Source organism: Propithecus coquereli, unplaced genomic scaffold (assembly GCF_000956105.1).
Source record: "Propithecus coquereli isolate 6110/MARCELLA unplaced genomic scaffold, Pcoq_1.0 Scaffold328, whole genome shotgun sequence".
Taxonomy (NCBI): Eukaryota; Metazoa; Chordata; class Mammalia; order Primates; family Indriidae; genus Propithecus; species Propithecus coquereli.
The window spans coordinates 876,275-898,646 of record NW_012148930.1 but is presented as its reverse complement, the minus strand read 5'-3'; the positions used below and the strand labels follow the sequence as shown (position 1 = coordinate 898,646).

Below are 22,372 nucleotides of genomic sequence, written 5' to 3'. Positions count from 1 at the left end.
AACAATTGTTTAAATCACAGTTGTTCTGATTTTTCTCTTATATGTAGTCAAATCTAATCTTAACAAATACAATTTTGAATGGGGAGAATGCTGCACATAAATATTTTTTTCCCAAGTAGAATCTTAGGCTAAAAGAAAAAAAAAAGGTTATTCCATTAGAAAAATCAAAACAAGGAAAACAACAAATGGTTCTACAATGTGGGAAAAGACATGCATTGCTCTAAGAATTCAGATTTTATTATTTTGAAGAACAATAGGGATATTCAACAAGAACCTAAAACTACCCACGGTCATTTGAGTAATGGTTCTTTCATGGTGAAGTGTGACCCAGATTTTCTCCATGGATCCAAGCGAAGACTAATAACTTTAAAATTATGAAAAAATGTATTACATGTTCATCATTTTGCCAGCAATTATCTCAAAATATAAACTTTGTTTATATTTGCCTTTTTTACCAAATGACCAATGTACAAACAAGCTAAGGTTAACTCCTCATCTAATGAATAGGCATAATAAAAAAGTTAATAGACCAAAACGTGAATAAATAAATGTCCATAAGCTTGAAAACGCTACTTGCTAGTATTTCAAAGTGTCAATCATATTTGTAGTCATCACTTAAAGAATTAATGTCTGCCAATGTTATCATCTAAACTGTATTTACAGAGGTCAGAAGAGTTATGTCTGTCCTCCTCTATGCAAAGAGGGGATGACATCAAGGGGGTATTGTCACAAGCCTAAGTTTAGTAGTGGACTTAAGTTGGTTTGGAGTTTTATCCACTAAGCATGATCTTCTGACCCCTCTGTTTTACAACTTTCCACTCTCTGTGCGGCATAGCACCTCTCCACTTCTGAGTTAATCATTTCTTTGCCATTATCTGCCAAGAGTTCTTATCTCTTTTGCTGTCACTTTATAACAGGGTCCTCTTATCAGCCTGCACAGAGTCATGTGATCAGTCAAAGCCTATCAAAAGTTTCCATTCTTCTGATTAGAAACCATCATGAAACTGGATACATGGTTTACAGCAGGTCACTAATGCTGGAAAAAGGACAGAGTCCAGGGAAAGACTTGCTTGTAACTTTCTGAATTTTGGTTTGTTTTTTTTTTTTTTCCTTTTCTTAACTTTCACTAAGGGTTACTGTAGTCTGATGTGTCCTTCCCAAGGCCACAAAATTTGACAAGCTGCACTTTTTCTTATGCTCAATGATTTCTGCCTTAAACCAAAGGACTGCCTATAATTTCACGAAGAATGTCTTCTAATTCAGATACTGGAGAGTTACAAGAATCTTTAAAGCACGCACTTACACCTATTGGTAAGTAGGACTTGCTTTATTTATTATCTATTTATTATTCTGCTACTACGTTAATACATGTAGTTTAAACTCATTGACAGATTTTGTGTTTTAAGTCACTGCCTGTGTATATATCGCACCTTTATCTTTCTTGCAGTTCAAAAAAAGCAAATGGATATTTCAACATTATGAATATAATTTATTATATCCAGTAGTTTGAGATGTCATTCTATTAGCCTAAACATCTGGAAAATATAATTCATAACATATCAATTTCATATTTAATATCTTCTGAGAATTTTTAATCATAAATAGTAAGCTGAAATTTGGACAATTCGAAACAAGTTAATCATCTTGAGTGATCACTGATGTGAAGTTTCAAGCCACACCAGGGCGCGGTGTCTCATTCCCTGCAGATACTCTAGAAAATTTTTTATTTTATTTTTCTGCCAAATGAAAGTCATGTCAAAAAAAAAATCGTTAAGGATTAGAAGCTAAGAGTTACTGTTTTTCAAAATAATGAGCATGTCTTGTTTTTACAAACAACAGTAAGCAAATAAAGCAGTTTTCATTGTTCAAAAACACAAGAAACGAAGAGTTACAAACTTGTTAATTTTGCAGTAAGACTACATTCGGTGAATCCTAAAAGCGCAGGACTAAAGGGAGGTGGTTCCCAGTGGTCTGTAATTACTTGTCTTCCTTTCCCTAGTTTTTGGAGGACCTGTGCCTTTTCTCGCAGTACTGTCCTGGGCTTTCGCGCTGGAATTTCCCTCTGCATTTGCGAGGGCCTGTCCTGAGCTCCGAGTTCCAGCTCCATTGGAACCAGAAGGAAAATCAAGTCTTGAGCTTTTCCTCTTCCCTCCTCGGTAGTCAGCTGACCCCACAGAGTGCAGTGATTGCTTTTTTTATGGGCCAAATACACCCTAAAGTATATCACTTGAGGAAATGTTTACCAAAAAATGTTCTGCACTTACGAAAAAGAAAACACGGGAAGGCGAGCCGAGTGCAGCGGAGCATCAGTTGCTCTGCAGATAAGGAAGGAAGAGAATGCGGGCTCAAGAAAGGAGATGGGAGGGAAGCGCAAAACGGTTCCAGATCTCTCTCGATGGGCGAGCCCGCGGCGGGGCGCGGCGGGGCGTCCTTCCGGGCAGCCTCCGCGCTCGCGCTGGGCGTCCGGGCTCGCGGCGGGAGCCGGGGGCGCGCACGGGGCGAAGCGCGCTCGGGGACTCGCGCGCGCACCCCGCCGGCCGCGGCTGACAGAGAGAGAGACCACACACGCCGGTCCCCGCGGTGCCCCCCAGCCCCCGGGGGCGAGTTCCACAGGGTGAGGCCGGGGGAGAAGACGCTTCTTCCCGCCGCTACGGTGGAGGAAGGGTCTTTTCGCCACCGCGCCCGCACTCCCGTCGCAGGGGCTGTGCGGGGACAGAGCCGGGCCCACCCTGGGCCTGAACGGAGACACCCGCGGGTCTGGGACCGGCCCCAGCGCGGGGGGCAGGAACGGCAGGGCGGTCGGAACCGCCCCGAGGGCTCCAGAGGACTCTGCCTCCAAAAGAGTCCCGGAGCAGGCGCCCACCGGCCTCAGCCAGCTCCCCCAACATCCTAAACCTGCTCGGGCACTTCCGCGTCCCGGATTTGGGGTGACAAGAGTCCAGTCAATTTTCTGCAAAAAAAGATGTCTTTCCGGACCTTGTTCGCAGCCACCCGCCCCTTCCCAGCCCAGGCTCATCCCTCCTCTCCGGTATCGCGGCCGCACAGGTAGCGGTGAGATGTCCGCGCCTGCAACATCTCAGTGACACGGAGGCGACTGCTGGAGAGTCTGTTCGCCACGTGGCCTCCAAGGGGTGCTGAGGGTCATTCCAGGGTTTTTGTCTGGACAGGACCATGCAAAGGACTGAGGGAGCAGACGAGGGGGCAGTGTGGAGTCATCAGGCTGAACTGTTGGATTGCAGGGGCCAACCCCATCCCTAAAGGAGAGCTGCGCTTGCAGTGGGCCTTTCTGACTGTCCGAGGCAGGCCCACTGGGAAGAGCCCAGGGTGCAGCCTTAGGGAGCGTCTGAGGTCTCCGGGTCGCTTTCAGATGGCAAATTGCAAGTTGGGATGGGGGATGGGGGATGGGGACTGGTTCACAAAACTGAGCCCAGTGTATGGAGACAATTCTCAGAATTTCCAACTCCACATTTAATTTAGCTGTGTTGTATTTGGAATCGTGCCTCCTTTTACCTAAAAAGCTTTCTCCATGGGTCTTAACTGGGCATGGCACACTGGTGGTTACATGAAAGTTGGGTAAAGATGTCTGTGCTCTTAGAGAAAAGTAGAATGGAGAAAAAGTTGTTCCTTCTTCTTACCTGTAATCATTCAGTGTGGTGTAAGAGCAGCAGACTCAGGTTATAACCAGATTGTTGGCTTGAAGTTAACTAGCTCTGAGACACTGGCTGGATTCTGGGTTTCTGGTCTAAATTTGTACTGAATGACATTCAATACTAACTTCTTTAAAAGGCTTTTCTTATCTATATCAAGAGCTAAATCTGTGTGGTAGGAAATATATATATAATATATATATATAATACAAGTATTTATTGATAGGCCCCCCCAGCAATGTGCCAAACATTATGGCTTTGATTTGTATTAAATTTATATAATTTTTAAATTAAGTGCATTTTCAGAATATTTTATGCACATTCAATATCATATTGTACATTATCTACAGGAAATTATGTCTGCATACTTAGGGGTGCATAATATACAATGCGAACACTGTATTGATTGAGTCTGTGATACAAGGTTTGCTCTCTGGTCCCCTAAAACTCTTGGAGTCTGATTTCATTTCAGTGAAAACCTCTAGCAAGTTCTGTGCCTATAGGATCTCTGAAAGCTGACATCGTCATTCAGTAGAAAGTGTGATAGCCATTATGTCATCCTAACTTCTAGCCAGCTTTATTTGCAATGCAGTTTGGAATGCCAGTCACTCAAGCCTAGGTTCTGATCCTTGCAGCTGGGGCTTAGGCTGCCACTTTCCTCCAGGAAGCTAAACTCAGGAGCCTCGTTTCCTCCCTGCCCCAGCCCATCTGAAAAACAGTGCTTCCCAGATCCCTCTTTACTGGCCTGGGTCCACAAGTTGTGACCAGAGTTAAAGGATTTCTTTAACACCTCTTTTAATAAAGCAGAAGAGATTTATAGAGAAAGGGAGAACAGAGGCTTGGAAATGCTTTTTTCCTTTACTTGACTCCATCAGACACAAGGTCTAGGGTTATCTTGAATTTAGCCTTGAATGTGAGTTGAGCTAGAGAAGGGCACGAAGACAGACCCAGAGGTTCAGCCTCCCACAAACATCTCCAGGGATACTCTCGGCAGGGGAAGACACCTTCACTCCCTGGGTCTAGAACCTACCTCAGGATAGAGCTACTTCTTTGAGTCCTTCCTTACTTTTCACCTTAATAGAACAAATATTCCTTTGAGAAATCCGGTTGGCTTCAAGGAACTTAAGGAGTGTGGGGGCACTGTGCTCTGGGAAGGCCTAAGAAAGAGCTGAGATACATGGGACTGCAGTGGTTTGGCCTGAGAAACCGTGTGGGCTGAAATTGACCAGATAAATTGATAAAGGTCGCCTCTTTTTTGAGGCAACTTTTGCCTGTTTTGTGGGGAACCTCTGTTACATGTGTTTTTGTGTGATTGATAAGGAAGAAAAGATATCTGGAGTTTAACTTTTAGACTCCAAATAAGCCGAATACAGATGATCATGAGCACTTCTGCGAGTAGTTTCATCTGGAGATAATGTAATTGTCCCTGAGGACTGTGTCAAGCCCATGAAGACAATGAAGTAGCAAGCACCTCCCACTGGAAGGATCTATTTTTAATGGTCCTAGGGTGGTTAGTGGTTCCCTTCCTAGTTATTTTCCTTACAGAATGAAGAGTTTGGGTGAACTTATGGGGAAAGACAGACAAAGGAGAACTGATATTTATTAATAGCCTGGAACACTGCTTTACTGGCCCTGTCTCATTTAACTGTGAAGTTTACTTTGTTAACCCAATATTACTTATTAAAAAATGGAATTGGAAAGGTCAAGTGATTTACCCAAGATCACTCAGCTTGTCAGGAAAGTGAGCTGTAAATAGATCCCCAGAAATCTGATTATGAAATCTATGCTCTTTCCTGGAGGTAGTAACTAATTATTCTTGTTGCCATAAAGAAATTATCACTTAAAACAATGTTGGTCTACTCAGACTTTCTTCCAAAAGACATTCCAGGCTTAAGAAAGACATCTGTAAGTGGCTCTTCATTTTCCTTTCCATTCCACAGTGAAAATCAGATTTGGATTTCTGTAGAATTCAGAAGGGCGGGATGGGAGTTGTGTATGGAGGGCAGAATGGAGATAGCATCTGGGAGGAATGAGGTCAGAGCCTGGTTGGGTGGGAAGGTACTTCTGGTCTCCTGTTCTGGGGTTTGCTGGAAAGATCTCTGGAGTTAGGATGCAGTTTAGCTTGTGGATGTCTGTATGTGGTGTATGGTGCTAGCTCACAGGGCTACCAACAGACAGGAAGAAGGAACTATAGGAGGGAATTCAGAGCATATACTTGTTAGAGAGAGTCAGTATAAGGAGGGCAGGGAAGTCACTCAAATTGAGTGACTGAATTACACAGCAGAAACAAACATACTGTTGTCCTATGGGAGGAGGGGATAGGGAAAAAGACAATTTAGGCGCGGGGGAGGGGGGAACAACAACTTCTGACAAATCCGACTGTGCCTCCTGTGGTGTTGGTCCCCCGCCCAGTGCTAACATTTTCCCCAGTAAGAGCTGGGTTCCTCGCTCGGCGTCTGGACGCCTGCGGCCTCCGCTCCCGCCCCACCCCCCACTCCATAAGCCCCACCAGCTCCAGTGGCCTCTATAGGATTGGAAAGAAAATCGGTGCGAATCTGCTGCTCGGTCCTGGAATTAGCTTCCTAGTTTCCAGACAAGAAGCCGTGGGGGAAAGCGAATGAACTTATCCCAAGCCTTGCTGCACGCTGACCACCAGCTCTTTATAGCAAAAGCTGTTTTCAGGTTGGAGAAGCCGATGACCTTTGAACTGCGCAACCTCCATAACCGCCTGGACCCTAACACTTTCGCTAGTCCCGCGCCCCGTGCCCCAGGGTAACGGTGCCGCTCTAAGTCCCGCCTTTCCAAACCCTCATTTTCTTTGCTGACCAAGAGCGACCCCAGTTGCTGGACGCCCGCCTCTCTGCGCGGCCCGGCGCTCTTTGATCTTAAGACTCAAAACCCCCAGCGCAGGGGCTCTCCTGAAGGAAGAGTCTCGGGTGGGTCCAGAGCTACCAAAGCGAGGAATTAGGAAGCGATGCGGGATGTTACCCCTTCTTGCCCCTTACATCAGGAAGTTTCCAGTATGGCCGGAGACAGTTGAAAGATAGCCTGGACTAATCAGTGCTAAGGCCCGGAGAGGGGGCATAGGGACCAGGATTGCAAGTGTCCGGCCAATTTCACTAAGCGCTTGGTGGCCTGCTCGCGCCAGGATGCTCCTTGCGAAGGTCGTTCAAAGTTCTGGTTGATCCCGAGGCTGGACTGGAGGCGGGGGAGGGGTTCCAGCGGATGGAATCTCAGTTTGAGTTTGGCTCAAATTTCCATTTTAATTACAGAGAGGAAGAAATAGACTAGACTGAACCACCTACCCGAGTTTTCTTCCCCCTGTCCCGCTCCTTTCTCGGGACCGGATCTCCCTGTTCACTGCGACAGGCACAAGACTAGACCAAGGCGGGGCGGGCCTGGACCCCTGGGCTGGGGCAACACGCCCCAAAGAAAATGAAGTCACAAAGTTCTTCGGTGAAATCTTTTTATGCAAACAGCCACAGGTTCCGACAATCCAGGCCAAACTCTCACCAAACCCCTTCTTGCCTTCCGGGCAAGGACGGGAGGTTGTCTGGGGGGTGGGGAGGGGGGTGTATCATCCAGATAATTGCTTCGGCTTTCATTTTCCTCCCGAGTGAAGACCGGGCGTAACACATCGAGATACTCTCACAGTGGTTGTGAGTCACTCGCTATTTGCGGGATAACCCTAACGACCCGTCTTTCCGGGGCAGAATGTCTAAATTGCGGGAGTTCTTCCTCCTGCTCCAGGGGCTGTAGTCGATGATGTCTTTAGTTATTTACACGTGCAGCAGAAAGGGATTTTTGTTTTTTAAACGAGGCACTACTTCTCACCTCTTCAGGTTTGTTTTTACAGAGCTTGGGCCAACGTCAGGCTCTTAGGTAGCTCTTAAGACTGCACTGAAACTTAATTCTTCTCTTTCGAAAACAAAGCGCTCCGGAGGAGGGCGGGTGGAGCCTAGGGGCGGGGGCGAATAGCCCAGCCCCCGAATCCAAGAACCGAAACTCTTGCTGAAGTTAATTTTCAGAGGAAGGCAAAAGCAGCTTCAGGTGGGCTCTGCAGGTGGGCGGGGTAGAAGAATTAGGCAGAGCCCGAGGTGCGGCAGGCTTATAAACTCGCTTCTCTTCGCCCTCGGGCTAGCCCAGCGTCTAGGCGGAGACCTGAAAAAAATCTAGATTTCTTCCGGGGGAAGGGGACGAGAAAAGTAATTGTGCTGGTTTAGAAACACCAGAGAGTGGGACTGGAGATGGAGAAGCTGTTTCCGAGGATGCAGGTTTGCAAGCTTCGTGAGCGTTTGGGCGGATCACGCTAGGCTTCGTCTACCCAGCTGCGCGAGAAAGGCGTGTCTGCCGAGCCCGGGAGACTTGAACCGCTCCAGAAAATCGTGGCGTCTTATCCCTCTGCAGCACGCGCAGGGCAAGCGCGCCGGGTCCACCGACACTGCTCAGGTCAGGTCAAGGGCTGGCTGCTCCCGCCGCGCGCTCCGAGACGCGGCGCGGCCCCGCGGGAAGCTGGGGCGGGAGCAGGGCGGCGGTGGCGTCCTCGCGGGTGGGAGCGCGCGACCTCCCCGCTGCGGCCGGGTGGGTGAAAGGGGCGCGCACGGCCCCGAACGCCGAGCGTGGATAAAATATGCCGGGATTGCGCTCCTCGGGCTCATCAAGGCTGCGGGAGCCTCCCCGAGCCATCATCCTTTGTAATTGCAACCGTCAATCAACACCTTAAGTTAGAGTCAGAACCGGGAAGGGCGAGCCCCGGAGACCCGTCTCCTCGGAAAGGAGGCGGCCTAGGGAAGGCGGGGGGAAAGGAGAGAAGTTTGCCAGAAGTTGGCAGAGGTAGTGCGAAGAAAAGAATGGGAAAACGCGCACCGTAGCTGAAGGCAGGGCAGTCCTCCCCACCCCCGGCCTCCCAGGTCGCGGTCTCCGGGCTCTACCACCGGTTAAATTCCCCGCACCTGGAAGGCGGAGGTGGCTTCGAGTGCGCTTCCACTAGGAGCCGTCGCGGCGGTTGGCGAGGTGGCCCGCGGAGCATGGGAAGCGCGTGCTTGCCCGCGGTCGGCGTCTTGGGTCGGCCCAGACCGCACTAGCGCCAGCGTTTAGACCACACGGGCAGGCGCTGCCCACCTACCTCCTCCTCAACTGCCTTCCCTTCCTGCGGCCTGGGCCCCTCACACTGCAGCCTCGGGAACCCAGAACCAGCCCCAGGTGACCGATCTCAAGGTGCCGCGAGCTCGGGCTCCTCTTCGCCTGGCTTTCTGTCGAAGAGGGCATTCCGCGGGACGCCCACACTGATCCGAGGTCACCCGGCTTCAGCAGGGGCCTCTGTCCAGCGGGATTGTAGAGTCAAGCGGCCAGGACGGAGTGCTGGGGCCGAGAATGGGTGCGCCTGGGGGGCAGTAACGAGCTTGGCGTCGGGAGCCTGACTGCCGTCGTCCCTCGCTGTGTGCGCCTCGGTGTCGCAGACCCGGTTTCTCTCCCCAACCCTGTGCGGAGCGACCCTAGGAACGTTGAATGTGCCAATCCTAGTGGAAGATTCCCCGCCTCGTCCACCGCAGGCGGGATTTCGACGTCCCTCGAGGGGCTCTGGAATAGGGCCGGCCCTGGGGCGTTCTTCCCTCCCTAGGGATGCAGCCTGGAGCGCCGAGGGCGAGGCTTCTGGGCGCGGAGTTCCCTTGGTTTGGGGAAAGGCAGTTTCTCTCGGCGTGGGACTCCCTGCTCTTTCAGTCCCCCTCTGGTTAGCTGCTGACTAAGCCAAGAGGGGTCGCCTGAACTAGACCATTAAAGCAGGGCGAAGAGCCCCGTCCCTTTCCTCTGTGATACGAAGAATAGATTTTTGAAGCCTCATCCCAGCCGCTGTTCCTTCCCACACCCCTCCCATTTTGTGAGAATTTTTCCTTCTTGGAAAGTCTACCTGTGGGGCGATAGAAGGATGCCAGCTGGCCTTTTGCCACCGTCGCTGGCTGTCTTTGGGGGATGTGGTGGAAGTGTAGGCTAGTACGGACAGAGAAGTCGTCACCGATGTGGCCTAAGCAAGTCCCTCTGGCCCTGCAGCTGGCATTTGGAGCACAAAGTTTGCCTCACTAGGTCAGCCTTGGCCTCACCCTCAAGCCAAGGCAGGGCTTCTTGCCACACTGCAATTACGTGGGCCTGTCCGGCCCTTTTCAGCTTCTTGCAACTCTCCTAACCCCCTCCTGCTCCACTAAGCACAAGTGGCGAAGCCACCACTGTACTGGGGACAGGAAGCTCCCTCTTGGGACCGAGAGTCTGGCGTCCTTCATCCTTGCCATGCTGGGGAAGGTGCTGCATAAGGGCCCCCACAGCTGTTTGAATTGTAATGAGAGGAGGTTGTTCTTAAGGCTTTGAAATAAACTGACTTTCAAAGTTCACCTGAACTCATAAGCAAATCAGGGCAAGTACTGCAACGAGCCCTGGGATGAACTCCCTTTCTGAACTGTGTAAGAATATATGTTCTTAATTCACAGTCTTTAAAAACAACTAGTAAGACTGCAAATGTATTGACAGTGTTACCTAATGTTATCATGAACATCTGAGTTTAAGGGTCACTAATTTTGACAACTTCAGCCCCCTTTCACATACAAATTAGTGGACTGTTCTCCCTGAGTTTAAATGTTTCCTCCTGAAGATGCTACTAAAGCTGACAGCTGAGTAACTTTGATTCTGAAGATATATTGAAAAGCATAATGACAAATCGGTTTAGGAGTCAATAGAATCCGAATCGCCAGGTGTGGGCGGATGCCGAACAACCCATTTCATGTAAATTATGGGCTATAAAGATTAGAGTAATTTTCAATTCACCAGATACTGGACTGGGCAGTTGGAATGTGTGATCTCTATGCCATTCAGATAGAATAAATTCAGATCTTTTGAGATTCAAATTCACCCCCTTGTGGGTGGACTCTGATAATTGCTCAGTGGTACTGCAGGCCCTGGGTACAGGCTTTTCACATGCAGTCAGGAGGCTGGAAAGAATGTTTTTCATCTTGTTGGGATGAGATTTGAAAACTTTGAAGATATGGCTGGGCTGGTGGTCGAAGAGCTTGCCTAACAGATGGTTCTTTAAAACTTTTTTTTTTTTTTTTTTTTTTAATGCTGGGCCTCTGGGCCTCATGTGGATCTGTCCCACTAAAGAGACACCAGAGTGAAAAGGAAAAGACCAGATTGATCGTTGTAGTCTGCATGGAAACACAGTTCACTAAAACTGGGTAGTCTGTCGCCTAGACAATCCTGGGCATGAGTAGAGGGTCGTTTGTAAGGGAGCGAAGGAGCTGGGGAGCGGCGCGGGGAAGTAGGAGCGGCTGCCTCTTCCTCCCGTTCCCGGCAAGGGAGTGAACTCGGCCATGTGGCCGCCCCTCTGTGGACCGTGACCCTCGGCCCCTCCAGGGCGCCGCCTCTCCACGGATGGAGTGCCCCGGGGCAAGGAAGGGGAGACCCTAGACCGCAGACCAGCTCTGCACTGGAGAAGGGCGGTCGGCTGCATTCAGTATCCCTTTTCTTCTTTAGGTTGCTTCAGTGGGTGTTTAAGTCTCCTCCATCCCCTCACCCGGCACGAGCCAGGGCACACGCCACCCCCCATCCCTTCCCCCGCTCCCCTCAGCTCGCGGACGTCGCCGCCCGGGCTTCTCATCCTTCGCCAGCGCGCTGACAGAGGTCGCTTCTCTCCAGCCGTGAGACCCGGCTGCGTTTACATCCCCCCGCCCCGGGCCCGGGTGGGTGGGAGGGGGTCCAGGCGGGCGAAGAGGTTGGGACAGGCTGGGGGACTGGAGCATGCAGCTCGTCCTCATTGGCTGGCGGCTACTGTCCGACCTGGGTCCGGAACCCGCGTCCGCATTCACCGTCCTCACCCCTCTTCCCTGCCTGCCCCCACCCCCGGCCATACTTACCTCCCTGCCCCTCCTCGTCTGCGCCCTTCCTTCCCAGCGCCGCCGCCCTCGGGGCTGGCAAGGGCTGCTCTCGGACGCGCGGGAGGAGTAAAGGAGGCAGGAGAGGGGGTTGCAACTTCACAACTCGGCACTTGCGATAGCGAGCGACAGGGAGGCAGAGAGAGACAGGAGGAAGGGGCGGGGAGGCGAAGACAGGAGAGAGGAGGGGAGAGAGAAGTGAGACTCGAGAGAGGGAGAGAGACCCCTGCCGATCCTGAGCCGGAGGGCGGCGGAGGGAGGGGAAGGAGTCGCCCGACCGTCCGGGAGCTGCGGCAGCGGCGCCGCCGCGGTGGCAGGAGCAGCCCCGCGGCCGCCTGCGCTGCCCGCCGGGAGCTCGGCGGTTCACGGATCCGCGCCCCGGGCAGCTGCGCCCTCGCCGCCGCCGCCCTCGCGGAGCCGAGCCAGGGCGCCCGGACGCCGTGTTCTTCGCCTCCGGTGGTAGCCCCGATCTCCTCCTCGCAGCTCGGGGCGGCTCCGGAGCGGCGAGACGGGGTAGGGCTCAGAGGTCCTGCCCGGCAGCCCGGAGGAGGCGGAGGCACGCTCCGGCAAGCGGGTGGGCGCGCGGGCACCCCGGTCGCCCCTTCCCTCTCTCCGCCGGAGTTGAATCTGTGCTGCCCGTGTCCAGGTGCTGGGCTTCCGGACCGACACGGGCCCCCGATTCCCGCCCGCGGCCGTCTTGTCATGCTGCCCAAAGTGGAGACGGAAGCCCCGGGACTGGCTCGATCGCATGGGGAACAGGGCCAGATGCCGGAAAACATGCAAGGTAAGGAGGCGCCGCGCGGCGCTCCGGCTCCCGCGGCTTCCCCGGTCCAGGGCTCGCCCTGCCGGCTTCAGCCTCCTGCCCGGCGCCGGGGTGCCCGGCCGGGCGCTCGCAGCCGCGGGCTTGCAGGCGGCGCGCGGGCGTCCAGCCTCCTCCCCAGGTGCAGGCATAAAAGTTTATGGCTCTTGAACAATGCGGGGCAGAGGTTTTCCCCAGCGTCCTGTAATTGGCCGCTTCTAATTAAGAGAAGAGAGGCTTCGAGCTCTATGGCAACCCGAGCGGGGCAGCTTCAGGCTAAAGGTACTTTAGAATAATTAGATCGTTCTAGGAAACGGAATGCCTCACTGGACACCCGAGCAGGTTCTCCGTCAGTGCAATCGGTGTGTGCTGTCCTTAGCCAGTGTCCTTGTGTGGAGAGACAAGACCCTGCCTGGGAAAGTCAACTACAGAAAGAGGAGGCGACCCCAGGAAGGCTCGTAGCGTTACTGGAATGGCATGTGGGCACCCCGACAGCCAGGCGACACCAACAGCTGGCTTGGAGTTGGGCACCTTCAAAACCGCTGCAGTGCTGAAGGGAACCCCATTCCCTGCGCGGGTGGCGTGGAGTGAGCTGGGGGTGGGGGAGCGGCCGTTAGCCTACTGCCCCCTTTTAAAGCCGAGAGCTGGGAATACGAAGTCCCATTTGTTTTCCCAGCTCTTGATTGCTAGCAAATAAACAAATCCTGCCAGCTATATTTTCTCCTCATTCCAAAATAGCAGCTCTAGATCTGGCTTGTATGAAGCCCTTCAGAAGTTTATCGCGTTTGTCCTGGGCCGGGAGGGAACAATGCTGGGAAAAGTCACCGGTGCTCTTCCATCCTCGCCCCTTCCAGCGTGCAGGATGTGCGGGCCGGCGGGCCTGTGATCCCGGAACGCTTCCTGCCATCCCCGTGCGCGAACTTGAAAGGGCCGGGGAGGTGTTGAGAGCAGAGTTCAGGGCTGGTGCGCGCTGCGGTGCGGAGTGGGCGGCGCGCCCGGGGCGCACAGGCTGGTGGACCTGACGTTGCCCCGCTGCGGAGGGGGAAAGGGGTGGCAGGAAGGCGTGAGTCCTACGGGGGCTGTCGGTTCCCCTTCGGTGACCCTGGGGTTTCTCCAAGCCTCCAGGTAGGGCTGCGGAAGTCCCCTGGGGCTGGGCCCCAGAGAGCGTCCTGTGGTGTGGGTCGGGCTGCTGGGGGACTCGGCTGTCCCCAGAGGCGTTTCCCCAGCACCTGGGGGCCCAGAGCAGTGGGGCAAAAGGAAGCGGCGCGGGGAAGCCGGGTGGGCCTTGGCCGCCGGCTCCGGAGAGGGCCTACCCTTGGGGCCTCTGAGTGATGCCGGCGTGATTCTTGGATCCAAAAGGAAAGTTTCTGCTTCTCATTCAGGCGCGGGCATTTCTGAGGGACTCGGGAAAAAAAGCTAAAAGGAGACGCTGGGACAAGAAGTAAGGGAAGCAAAAACAAGGGCTTTAGGGAACAGGGGAGAGAAATGCCATCGTAACGTTTTCTTGGAAAAGTTTGACACGGGCCTTCTTGACACACTGCCTAGTGTCCCCAAACCCGAGAATTAGCTTTCCCTTGTGCCCGGGGCTCAGAAGTCGCCGGTCGCTCGCTCAGCCCCTAGTTGGAAGGCAGCGTGGTGAGCGCCCGGGCACGGCTTCTGGGTGGGACCAGCAGCCTGCCAGCTGAGCGGAGCCCCAGGGCGCGGGCGCTCATTCCATGCTCGCTCTGGTTCCAGCTGGGACGCGTCGGTAGTCCAGCTCCTAAGAGAGTCACTACTGGGTCCCGGGACAGCACCGCGCGCCTAACTTCCCCGCGCACCTCTTTGAGGCCCTCGCTTTCCAAAGCCCCGCGGTCTCCTCGTGGCTCCGAATGCCTAATTCAGCTGCACCAGGACACCCGGGAAACTGACAGAAGCCTGGGCCTCGCGCGGCGGCGTCCTTCCCCCCACTCAGGCTCTGTCTTTGGATTTTCCAAGAGGTCCCCACCGCGTGCCTCGATCTTTCCCATGTTGGATGCCCGAGGTGGGCACAGAGTCCCTCTGTAAGCGATTTCCGATCTGTGCGCCTTAGGTTTGAAGTTAGAGTTTACTTTGTCGGGGAAGGGGAGGTACAACCGTCCCCGTCCCTAAAACATGCTTCAGGACAGTAATCCTAAGTTTTAGGGGGGCTGTAAGCAAAACTTCTGAACCCTCAGCCTGTCCCAAACCAACAGGTTCCCAAAACCCTAGGGATCTCTCAGGTCTGGGGTGGAGGCTGGCCCGGCGGGGAGGCCTGAGCCCCACACGCCTCTGTTTACATTTCACGGAGCCTCTTTCCGCGGGATTCTCCCCAGCGCCGGCCGACTCGCTCCGGTGTGAGCCGGGCCTGGGCTCCGCGGCTCGGGAAGAGGCTCCTCACTCGGCGGGTCCGCGCTCCGGCCGCAGCCGCCACGTGCTGTAAGTGACCCCCCGACGGCCCTTTGCGAGGGCCTCAGAAGCCGAGCAAAGAAGAACTTTATTTTAAAAGGAACAAGTCATCGGAAATGAGGCCACGGCGGTGACAGAGTGGCCGGGCACTCGGGCGCTGGGGTGGGGGCTGTTGCTCTTTCCTTTGTGGTAAACAAACCAGAGGAAACTTCTGCCCGGCCTGGGTTCCCCGCCCCCCGCCAACGCCACTGATTGACTTAAAACAAACTCGGCTCCGGGTCTGTGCGCCTTTGCGCGGCGGAGGCCGGACCGGAGCCGGCGCGCAGGGGTCTCTCCGGGGAGCGCCCGGCCCGCGGTGCCGCCCCCGCGCCGCATGGACGCGGAGTCCCGGGGAAGGGCCGGATCAGGTACTCCGGGGGTGCTCTGGCCCCTGCGCTTCCTGCGCACGATCCATCTTTTCAGCTTTGGAGACGGGCCGCGGGCCGCGTCCGGGGCGGCCTGATTTCTGTTTAACTTTAACCCGGCGATCGCGAGGTGTTTCTGTTTTGCAGTGATGATCGGAGACATGTGAAGTTCATTACGCGGCTGCAGTACTTTGCGGCGAAACTAAACCCTCCTGTGTATCTTTTCCTCTTCTGGGTTTTTTTCCCTCCCCCTCCCGTCCGGCCGTCCTCTCTCTCTCCTTTTTCCTTCTTTTTATTTCCACAGATTTTCAAACGTGAGGAGATGAAAGTATCCAGACAGAAGTACTGTCCATGCAGAACTGAATGTTTCGATTATTCTAGCAGATCTGAGCACGGGGAGCCGCGGGCTGTTTACGCGGAGCTGCTGCGGGGGCTTGGGTTTCTCTGCTGAAGAGTTTGCAGACGGGCGCTGCTGTCCTTGCCAGCAAGGTGCACTGGCGGCCGACTCCGCAGCAGGCAGGGTCCTGTGTGTGCCTCTGTCTCGCCCGTAGGCGAATGTGACCTTTTGGAACTTTACAGAGGTTTAAAAGAAATCCTAAGTTGTTACTTTATACAATTCATGATTCCGTTCTAATTTGTTGCTTTGCAGAGTTGTGAGACTTGTGTTCAACAGTGGTCAGTTTCAAGTGTTAACAAAAAGAAGTTGGAATTATTTTTAAATTTACAAATATGAAGTACATGCTCATTGGTGCCAAAAGATGTTTTACTTTCACTGTGTAAAAGTATTTCTCTTCATTACTACCTGGGTAAAAATTATTTTTATTTTCTATTTGACCTGCTGATACTTACCCACCAATCACCAAAATGCTTTTTGGTTTCAGGATTAAAGCCTACACAGTACAGTAATTGGATTTCTCTTGTTTCAGTGTCTCAATTTAAAATGGTGAATTACTCCTATGATGAAGACCTGGAAGAGCTTTGTCCGGTGTGTGGAGATAAAGTGTCTGGCTACCATTATGGGCTTCTCACCTGTGAAAGCTGCAAGGTTTGTTCACACACTGCTACCTGAGAAATAGAGTGTTCAAAACCAAAATAAGCCATTGGATTACTTTTTTAAAACTAAATTTAGGTTATCTTTTTTAGACACAATTAAAAATGAGACACAGAGAAAGAGTCTTAGGGAGATAATTCTTAAAAATATGCGTCTGATTTAGTTCAAAAGGCAAAGAAACTTATGCTGTTTAGAAAACTTTGCCAGTCTCATGGTTTTAAAGTATTTTACTGTAGTAGAGTGATGTTGCTGTAGGAAGACTTCCATTTCTAACAGTCCTAAATATTGATTTTGCTTGACTTATATATATTTAAAGCACTGTTGTTCCTGAGAGGGAGCATGACAAAGTATTTCCCAAATACATTGTAACTTCAGAGTATTCTGTGTTCCAAGTCTAAACATTTTTTATCCACAGACATAAAAGTCTAAATTCCCAACTGTGATTTCATCCTGATTCATTCCAAAAATAATTTTAAAGGTTTTTTAAAATTTTTATCATAAAGACCAAGAAACCAGAGTTTAGTTTTTAACAGTAATTTTCATAACATATATGGCCTTTCTAAATGAAAGGATTTTAATATGCAAAATGTATTATATTGTTATTAAAATATCAATTATACTTTAACAATTTATCTCAGACCTTTATTATTCCCAGTAAATTCAATATTAACCATTTTCAGTAATTTTTTTAAAGTAGAAAACTCACTACCAATTACTTAAACCATTACCAAGAAAATCCCTTCATTCTTTATAACAAAGTAAGATTGTTTCTCTTTGTGGCTAGTAGGAAAACTATAAATACTATCCTGTTAAAGCTGTTATTACATCATAAAGCTACAAATTTTATTTTTGAGTGAAATGTAAGTAAAGCACATGGTCTGTGTGCTGCAGTTCAGCTCTCTGCAATGCGTGCCTTTCTTTTCCATTAGTTTCACCTTCTTTTTTTTTTTTTTTTTTTAACAGTTCCCATACTTGAATGTATTCCAGTGGAATTAAGAGCATTTTCCCATTTTACTCTTTAAATCCTTTTGCTTTTAACTATCCAGTGTTGACATTTGTAAAAGATCTGAAGTGTTCTGCTATTCAGTTTTCCACTGGCATTTTGCAATGGTTATCACTGAAATTGTATCAGACTACTTAAAAACAATTCCAGATCTTCATGAGTACCTCTATCTGGAACGTGTAGGTTAATAAGAAAACAGATTAAAAAAAAAAATCACTGGTCAATATAGAGTATTTTTTCTGAAATGTTGTGTAGCCAAATCTCTGCAAGATTTGACGTAATTCTTCAGGAATATAGTTCTGATGCCAGAAAAACCTCCACCGTGGCCTGGCACTGTGTTGGAGGGTTGTTCTTGCTGAAATGTAAAATAAACCACAGAACCTCATAAGGGCTTCAAATAGTGCAATGAAAGGATTAACTGGTGAGTTCCTTAAAATGAAACAATGGAAGAGACGAGTGTTAGATTTATAATACGTCTCACTATTTTCTCTGTCTTATAGGGATTTTTTAAGCGAACAGTCCAAAATAATAAAAGGTACACATGTATAGAAAACCAGAACTGCCAAATTGACAAAACACAGAGAAAACGTTGTCCTTACTGTCGATTTCAAAAATGTCTAAGTGTTGGAATGAAGCTAGAAGGTAAGATTCTTCTAAAGACTACTGCCTATTAGAACTCTCCAAGGACATGGGCTTTAAAACAACATTGTGCTCATAGCATGGTAACATTATTTTCCCAGTCTTTTAACACTACTGACAATAATGTAAGATCTTTTTATGTTTTGTCTGCAGAATAGTCTGAGTCTCACTTAAACATGGTAACATCTACTAGGAAAAAAAATTTAAATATCAGTTGTTTCTCCCTTTTTTAGTTTGGGAAGCAGATGCATTTGACACAAAGAAGGTTAAGTTACATGAAAACGAGTAAAACAAGCCAATTGAGAAATAAAATTAGTTTGCAAAACTATAAACAATAAAATATCCTTTAAGTTTACAGACTGGGATGCCCTCATAAAAGTTTGATTTCAATCCTTTTTTAATAGGTGTGCTTGTCACAATTGTTGCTGTTAATTTTGTGATTCTTGAGCAAGAGTTAAAGCCTTTAATTGTGAAAAGGAGTTTCTTATATAGAACATCGTTTTTGATAGTGTGGGAATGCACATTACTTTTTTAAAGATAACGACTGAGTTTGCAAAATAGAAAAATTGAGAAGCAAGAAACCTGAAAAATAATGAACTATTAAATCAGTAGCAATGGTTTGACAAGAACAAGAGTGATTCCTCAAAAGTCACACTAAACTTTGTTGCAAGAGCAGAACCTATACTGCAATGTACAGATTGGCAGGCGGTAAAGTTAATCTGTGACTGCTGTAAATAATTTGTAGTTCATAGACTATTATGGTATGTTGCTGTTTTTCAACCTCTGACCTACTGGCTTTCCACAGATTAAATATACTCAAATAATGCAATAACAAGGGATACATATCACTGATGGTGCTAGATACAAGAGTGCATTTTATTTGATCAATGAGGCACAGGCTATTTTTATTTGGAGCTTTAATGTTATATGGAACTCATACTAAAAAAAATTCATATAAATCTGCCAAATTGCTAACAGATTCCTTCCAAATAGAAGTGGCCACTTTGGTTATGAGGGCTGTTAAAGTCAGTATTGTTTTTTAATAGAGATCAAGAAAGGAAATAATTGATGGCTATTAATTTCCTTATCACCAATCACTTTAATATTTTTTGCATAGCAAAATATTGTGGCATGTGCTTACTATAGTATGACACTCAGAAGATAAGTAAATGTTGTGATTTCATACATCATTTGATTTTTTTTTCAACAGAAGGAAAAAGGTTGCATTTCTTTACCTTAAAAATTATGCTTTCTTAATCGTATATAAGTCACTTTTGGTATATACTCATACTTCCTTAAAAGTGATATAAAACAATTGAATATTCAATAAATTATCATCCAGATGAAAAACTCTTTATGATCTTGTGCAGCATTCTCGATACCTAGAATTCACAATAAATTTTTAATGTTACACCAATCCTAAGATAAAAAGCTCAAAAACTTAACCTCCAGCAATTTCAATATGTCATAAGCTGTCAGAGGCCCATGGTTTCTGTCTAATTGCCATTGGTTTTTATGGACTTGGAGAGAACTGCCAACTAACTTAGTAGGCATGGCCCAGACTCCACACACCACTGTGGCAGAAACTCTCTGGACAGCTTCTGAAATGAATCTGCTTTAATTGTGCCCAACTCCACTTAGTTAAAAGCAATGACTGGCGGTTATCTGATGTCAGTTCATCAAGTCACGTGAAGATGACTTTCGAAGAAGAGCATGTGCCCAACACTTTTGCAATTGTAGCAAAGTAGCTAAAGTGACTTGGAGGGAGGAAGATGTCCCAAGAAAAAATATTTGCAATTTAATCCAGAAATGGTGATTTGATTCCCGCCTCCCCCTCACCGTTAAACCCCAAAGTTTGGGGTCATGATATAACTGGCATAATAGAAGCTGATACTCTTAGTAGGTCAGCTGGGATGCTGTTTATTAGCGATGTGAAATACCCTTGTGTTTAGCTAAAGTTATGAAATCTCTTCGGTCCATGAAAAGGTTAATATGTCCCTACGCATCCAAAATATTTTTTGGATGAGACCACACACTTGGAGGAAAGAATTCACAAATACAGAGGACATGGTTTTTTGGGAAATCTTTGTGGGCTATTGTAAGGAAAACACCACATACATATCCACTTCTGGTTGATTTTCAACATTTCTAAAGTTCTGGAGATCTAGAGAATGCTAATAATTTACACCTTATTTATATGCTGCTTCTTCCCTTGTGTTCCTCCTCAACAGCGGTAAGGGCTGACCGAATGCGTGGAGGAAGAAATAAGTTTGGGCCAATGTACAAGAGAGACAGGGCCCTGAAGCAACAGAAAAAGGCCCTCATCCGAGCCAATGGACTTAAGCTAGAAGCCATGTCTCAGGTGATCCAAGCGATGCCCTCTGACCTGACCATCTCCTCTGCAATTCAGAACATCCATTCTGCCTCCAAAGGCCTACCTCTGAACCACACTGCCTTGCCTCCTACAGACTACGACAGAAGTCCCTTTGTAACATCCCCCATTAGCATGACAATGCCCCCTCATGGCAGCCTGCAAGGTTACCAAACATATGGCCACTTTCCCAGCCGGGCTATCAAGTCTGAGTACCCAGACCCCTACACCAGCTCGCCAGAGTCAATAATGGGCTATTCCTACATGGACGGTTACCAGACAAGCTCTCCAGCAAGCATCCCGCACCTGGTCCTGGAACTTTTGAAGTGTGAACCAGACGAACCTCAAGTCCAGGCCAAAATTATGGCCTATTTGCAGCAAGAGCAGGCTAACCGGAGCAAGCACGAAAAGCTGAGCACATTTGGGCTTATGTGCAAAATGGCAGATCAGACCCTGTTCTCCATCGTTGAGTGGGCCAGGAGTAGCATCTTCTTCAGAGAACTTAAGGTATGTCTCCAGCTGTTACTACTGATAATACCCCTTTCAAGCGACCTATGTTCCTAGTTAATATGTTCTTGGTGCTGAAAAAACATTGCCTACTTTCCTTCTTTGATTTACAGCGTAGAAGTATTTTATCAGGAATATTATAGTTTAAACTTTATGGGGCTTTTATTCTGTGTAGCTCTTAATTGGGGGCCGGGGGGAATAGCATTTAACATAAAATATAGGAAATGTGGGGTTTTTTCCCCCAAATAGTAGAATGTCTTTATTCCTTTTAACTCAGATGGTTTATGGCTAAAAAAAAAAAAATCAAGTCAGTGTGAAATAGCACCTAGTAAATGATTTTTTTTTTTTAATTACCAAGTAAAGAGCTGTATTATAATGGTGTCATCTTGAAGGTTTCTTTCAAAGGAAAAAATGCCAACATTGAGTCGTGTTTAGACTCTAAAGAATAAAAAGTGATACCACTGGTTAGTAGTATCCAATAGGTATTTACTACCTGTTTACCTTGATATTAGGTAGGTAAAGCCTTTGTTTTCGGAGCAGATTCCGATAGGGTGTTACTGTCATTGGATGGGGATGAGCAAACGGTGAGTGCTGGTCTGTTGGCTAGGGTTTTAGATCGCATAATCTGTCATTGATTTTAATGGATTGGTGCATTGTAAACACAGTACTTGTTTGTACAGGGATCTTGTTTAACTATATAATTATCCTATTTCCCAGAACTTAAGACTGAATTACTATGGGAAAGTTATTCAGAAGTTTGGAATCTAAGAGTGGCTACTAAACCATGTTTGGTAGCCAGTGGCTTCCTTCCTGTTTTAAAAGTGAGTCTTGGATTTGATGCCTAAGTATATTCTATGATAAAATCAATTTCTTCCTTTTTGCTGTCACGTAGGGAGGTGTGGCTGCTAACTATCTGTGGCTTCTGACTGCCAAGGACAGGAGATTTTGAAATCTCTGGGAGAAAGAAAATACCAGGCAGGCTTTTAATTTAAAGAGCTACTGTTAAAGATGGTCTATGCAGATAGGTGGATGAGGGAAGATGGAAGCAATGTGCAAATGGAAAATAATAATTTTCATAGCAGTCTTCATTAAGTTCTGTTGCTTGTACATGGAAAAAGTTATCTGAACATATGGAAATATGTTAATAGAATGCCACCAGCATGCTGTTAAGACTGCTGACACATCCAGCTCTTTATTTTCATGTCCTTTACTGCTACATTAAAAGATGGCTGAAGGATACAGAAGGCTGCAGAGGCCAAGCAGAGTGCATTGCTGCACTGGTTATGGTCAGGCCAGATATTTTCCAAGCATGTGGTGTCCGTAACCACTCTATGACGATCAGAACAGTTTTCATTTAAAACACAAACACACACACACACACACACACTTTCCTGGTATTCTTAACCTTCACAACCATGGCCTTAAAAAAGAATAGGTAACGTATTTGAAGATGAATTTTGATTTATTTATTTATTTATTTACCATAGACCGGTTCTTAAAACTGCTGCCGGACAGTAACATATCCCGGATGAGGGTTTTACTGCAACCTCAGTGGCTCAAGGGATCCTCCCGTCTCAGCCTCCCAAGTATTAATAGCTAGGACCACAGGCGTGGGCCATCATGCCTAGCTAA

The 22,372-nt window shown here is 48.5% G+C and overlaps 1 protein-coding gene across 2 annotated transcripts in view; it reads left to right on the top strand.

The window, feature by feature from the left end:
• Positions 1-1,025: 1,025 nt before the first annotated feature.
• NR5A2 (nuclear receptor subfamily 5, group A, member 2) overlaps positions 1,026-22,372 on the top strand; it is a 123,673-nt gene continuing 102,326 nt past the window's right edge. The window contains exons 1-4 of one of the 2 annotated variants that reach the window (XM_012650475.1): positions 1,026-1,311; positions 16,096-16,214; positions 17,724-17,865; positions 20,094-20,740. In XM_012650475.1, the coding sequence (XP_012505929.1) occupies positions 1,248-1,311; positions 16,096-16,214; positions 17,724-17,865; positions 20,094-20,740 (972 nt within the window). In that variant the 5' untranslated portion in view covers positions 1,026-1,247. Of the gene's footprint in view, positions 1,312-15,963; positions 15,976-16,095; positions 16,215-17,723; positions 17,866-20,093; positions 20,741-22,372 lie in introns of those variants that run through there. The other variant, XM_012650476.1, reaches the window with a different exon arrangement.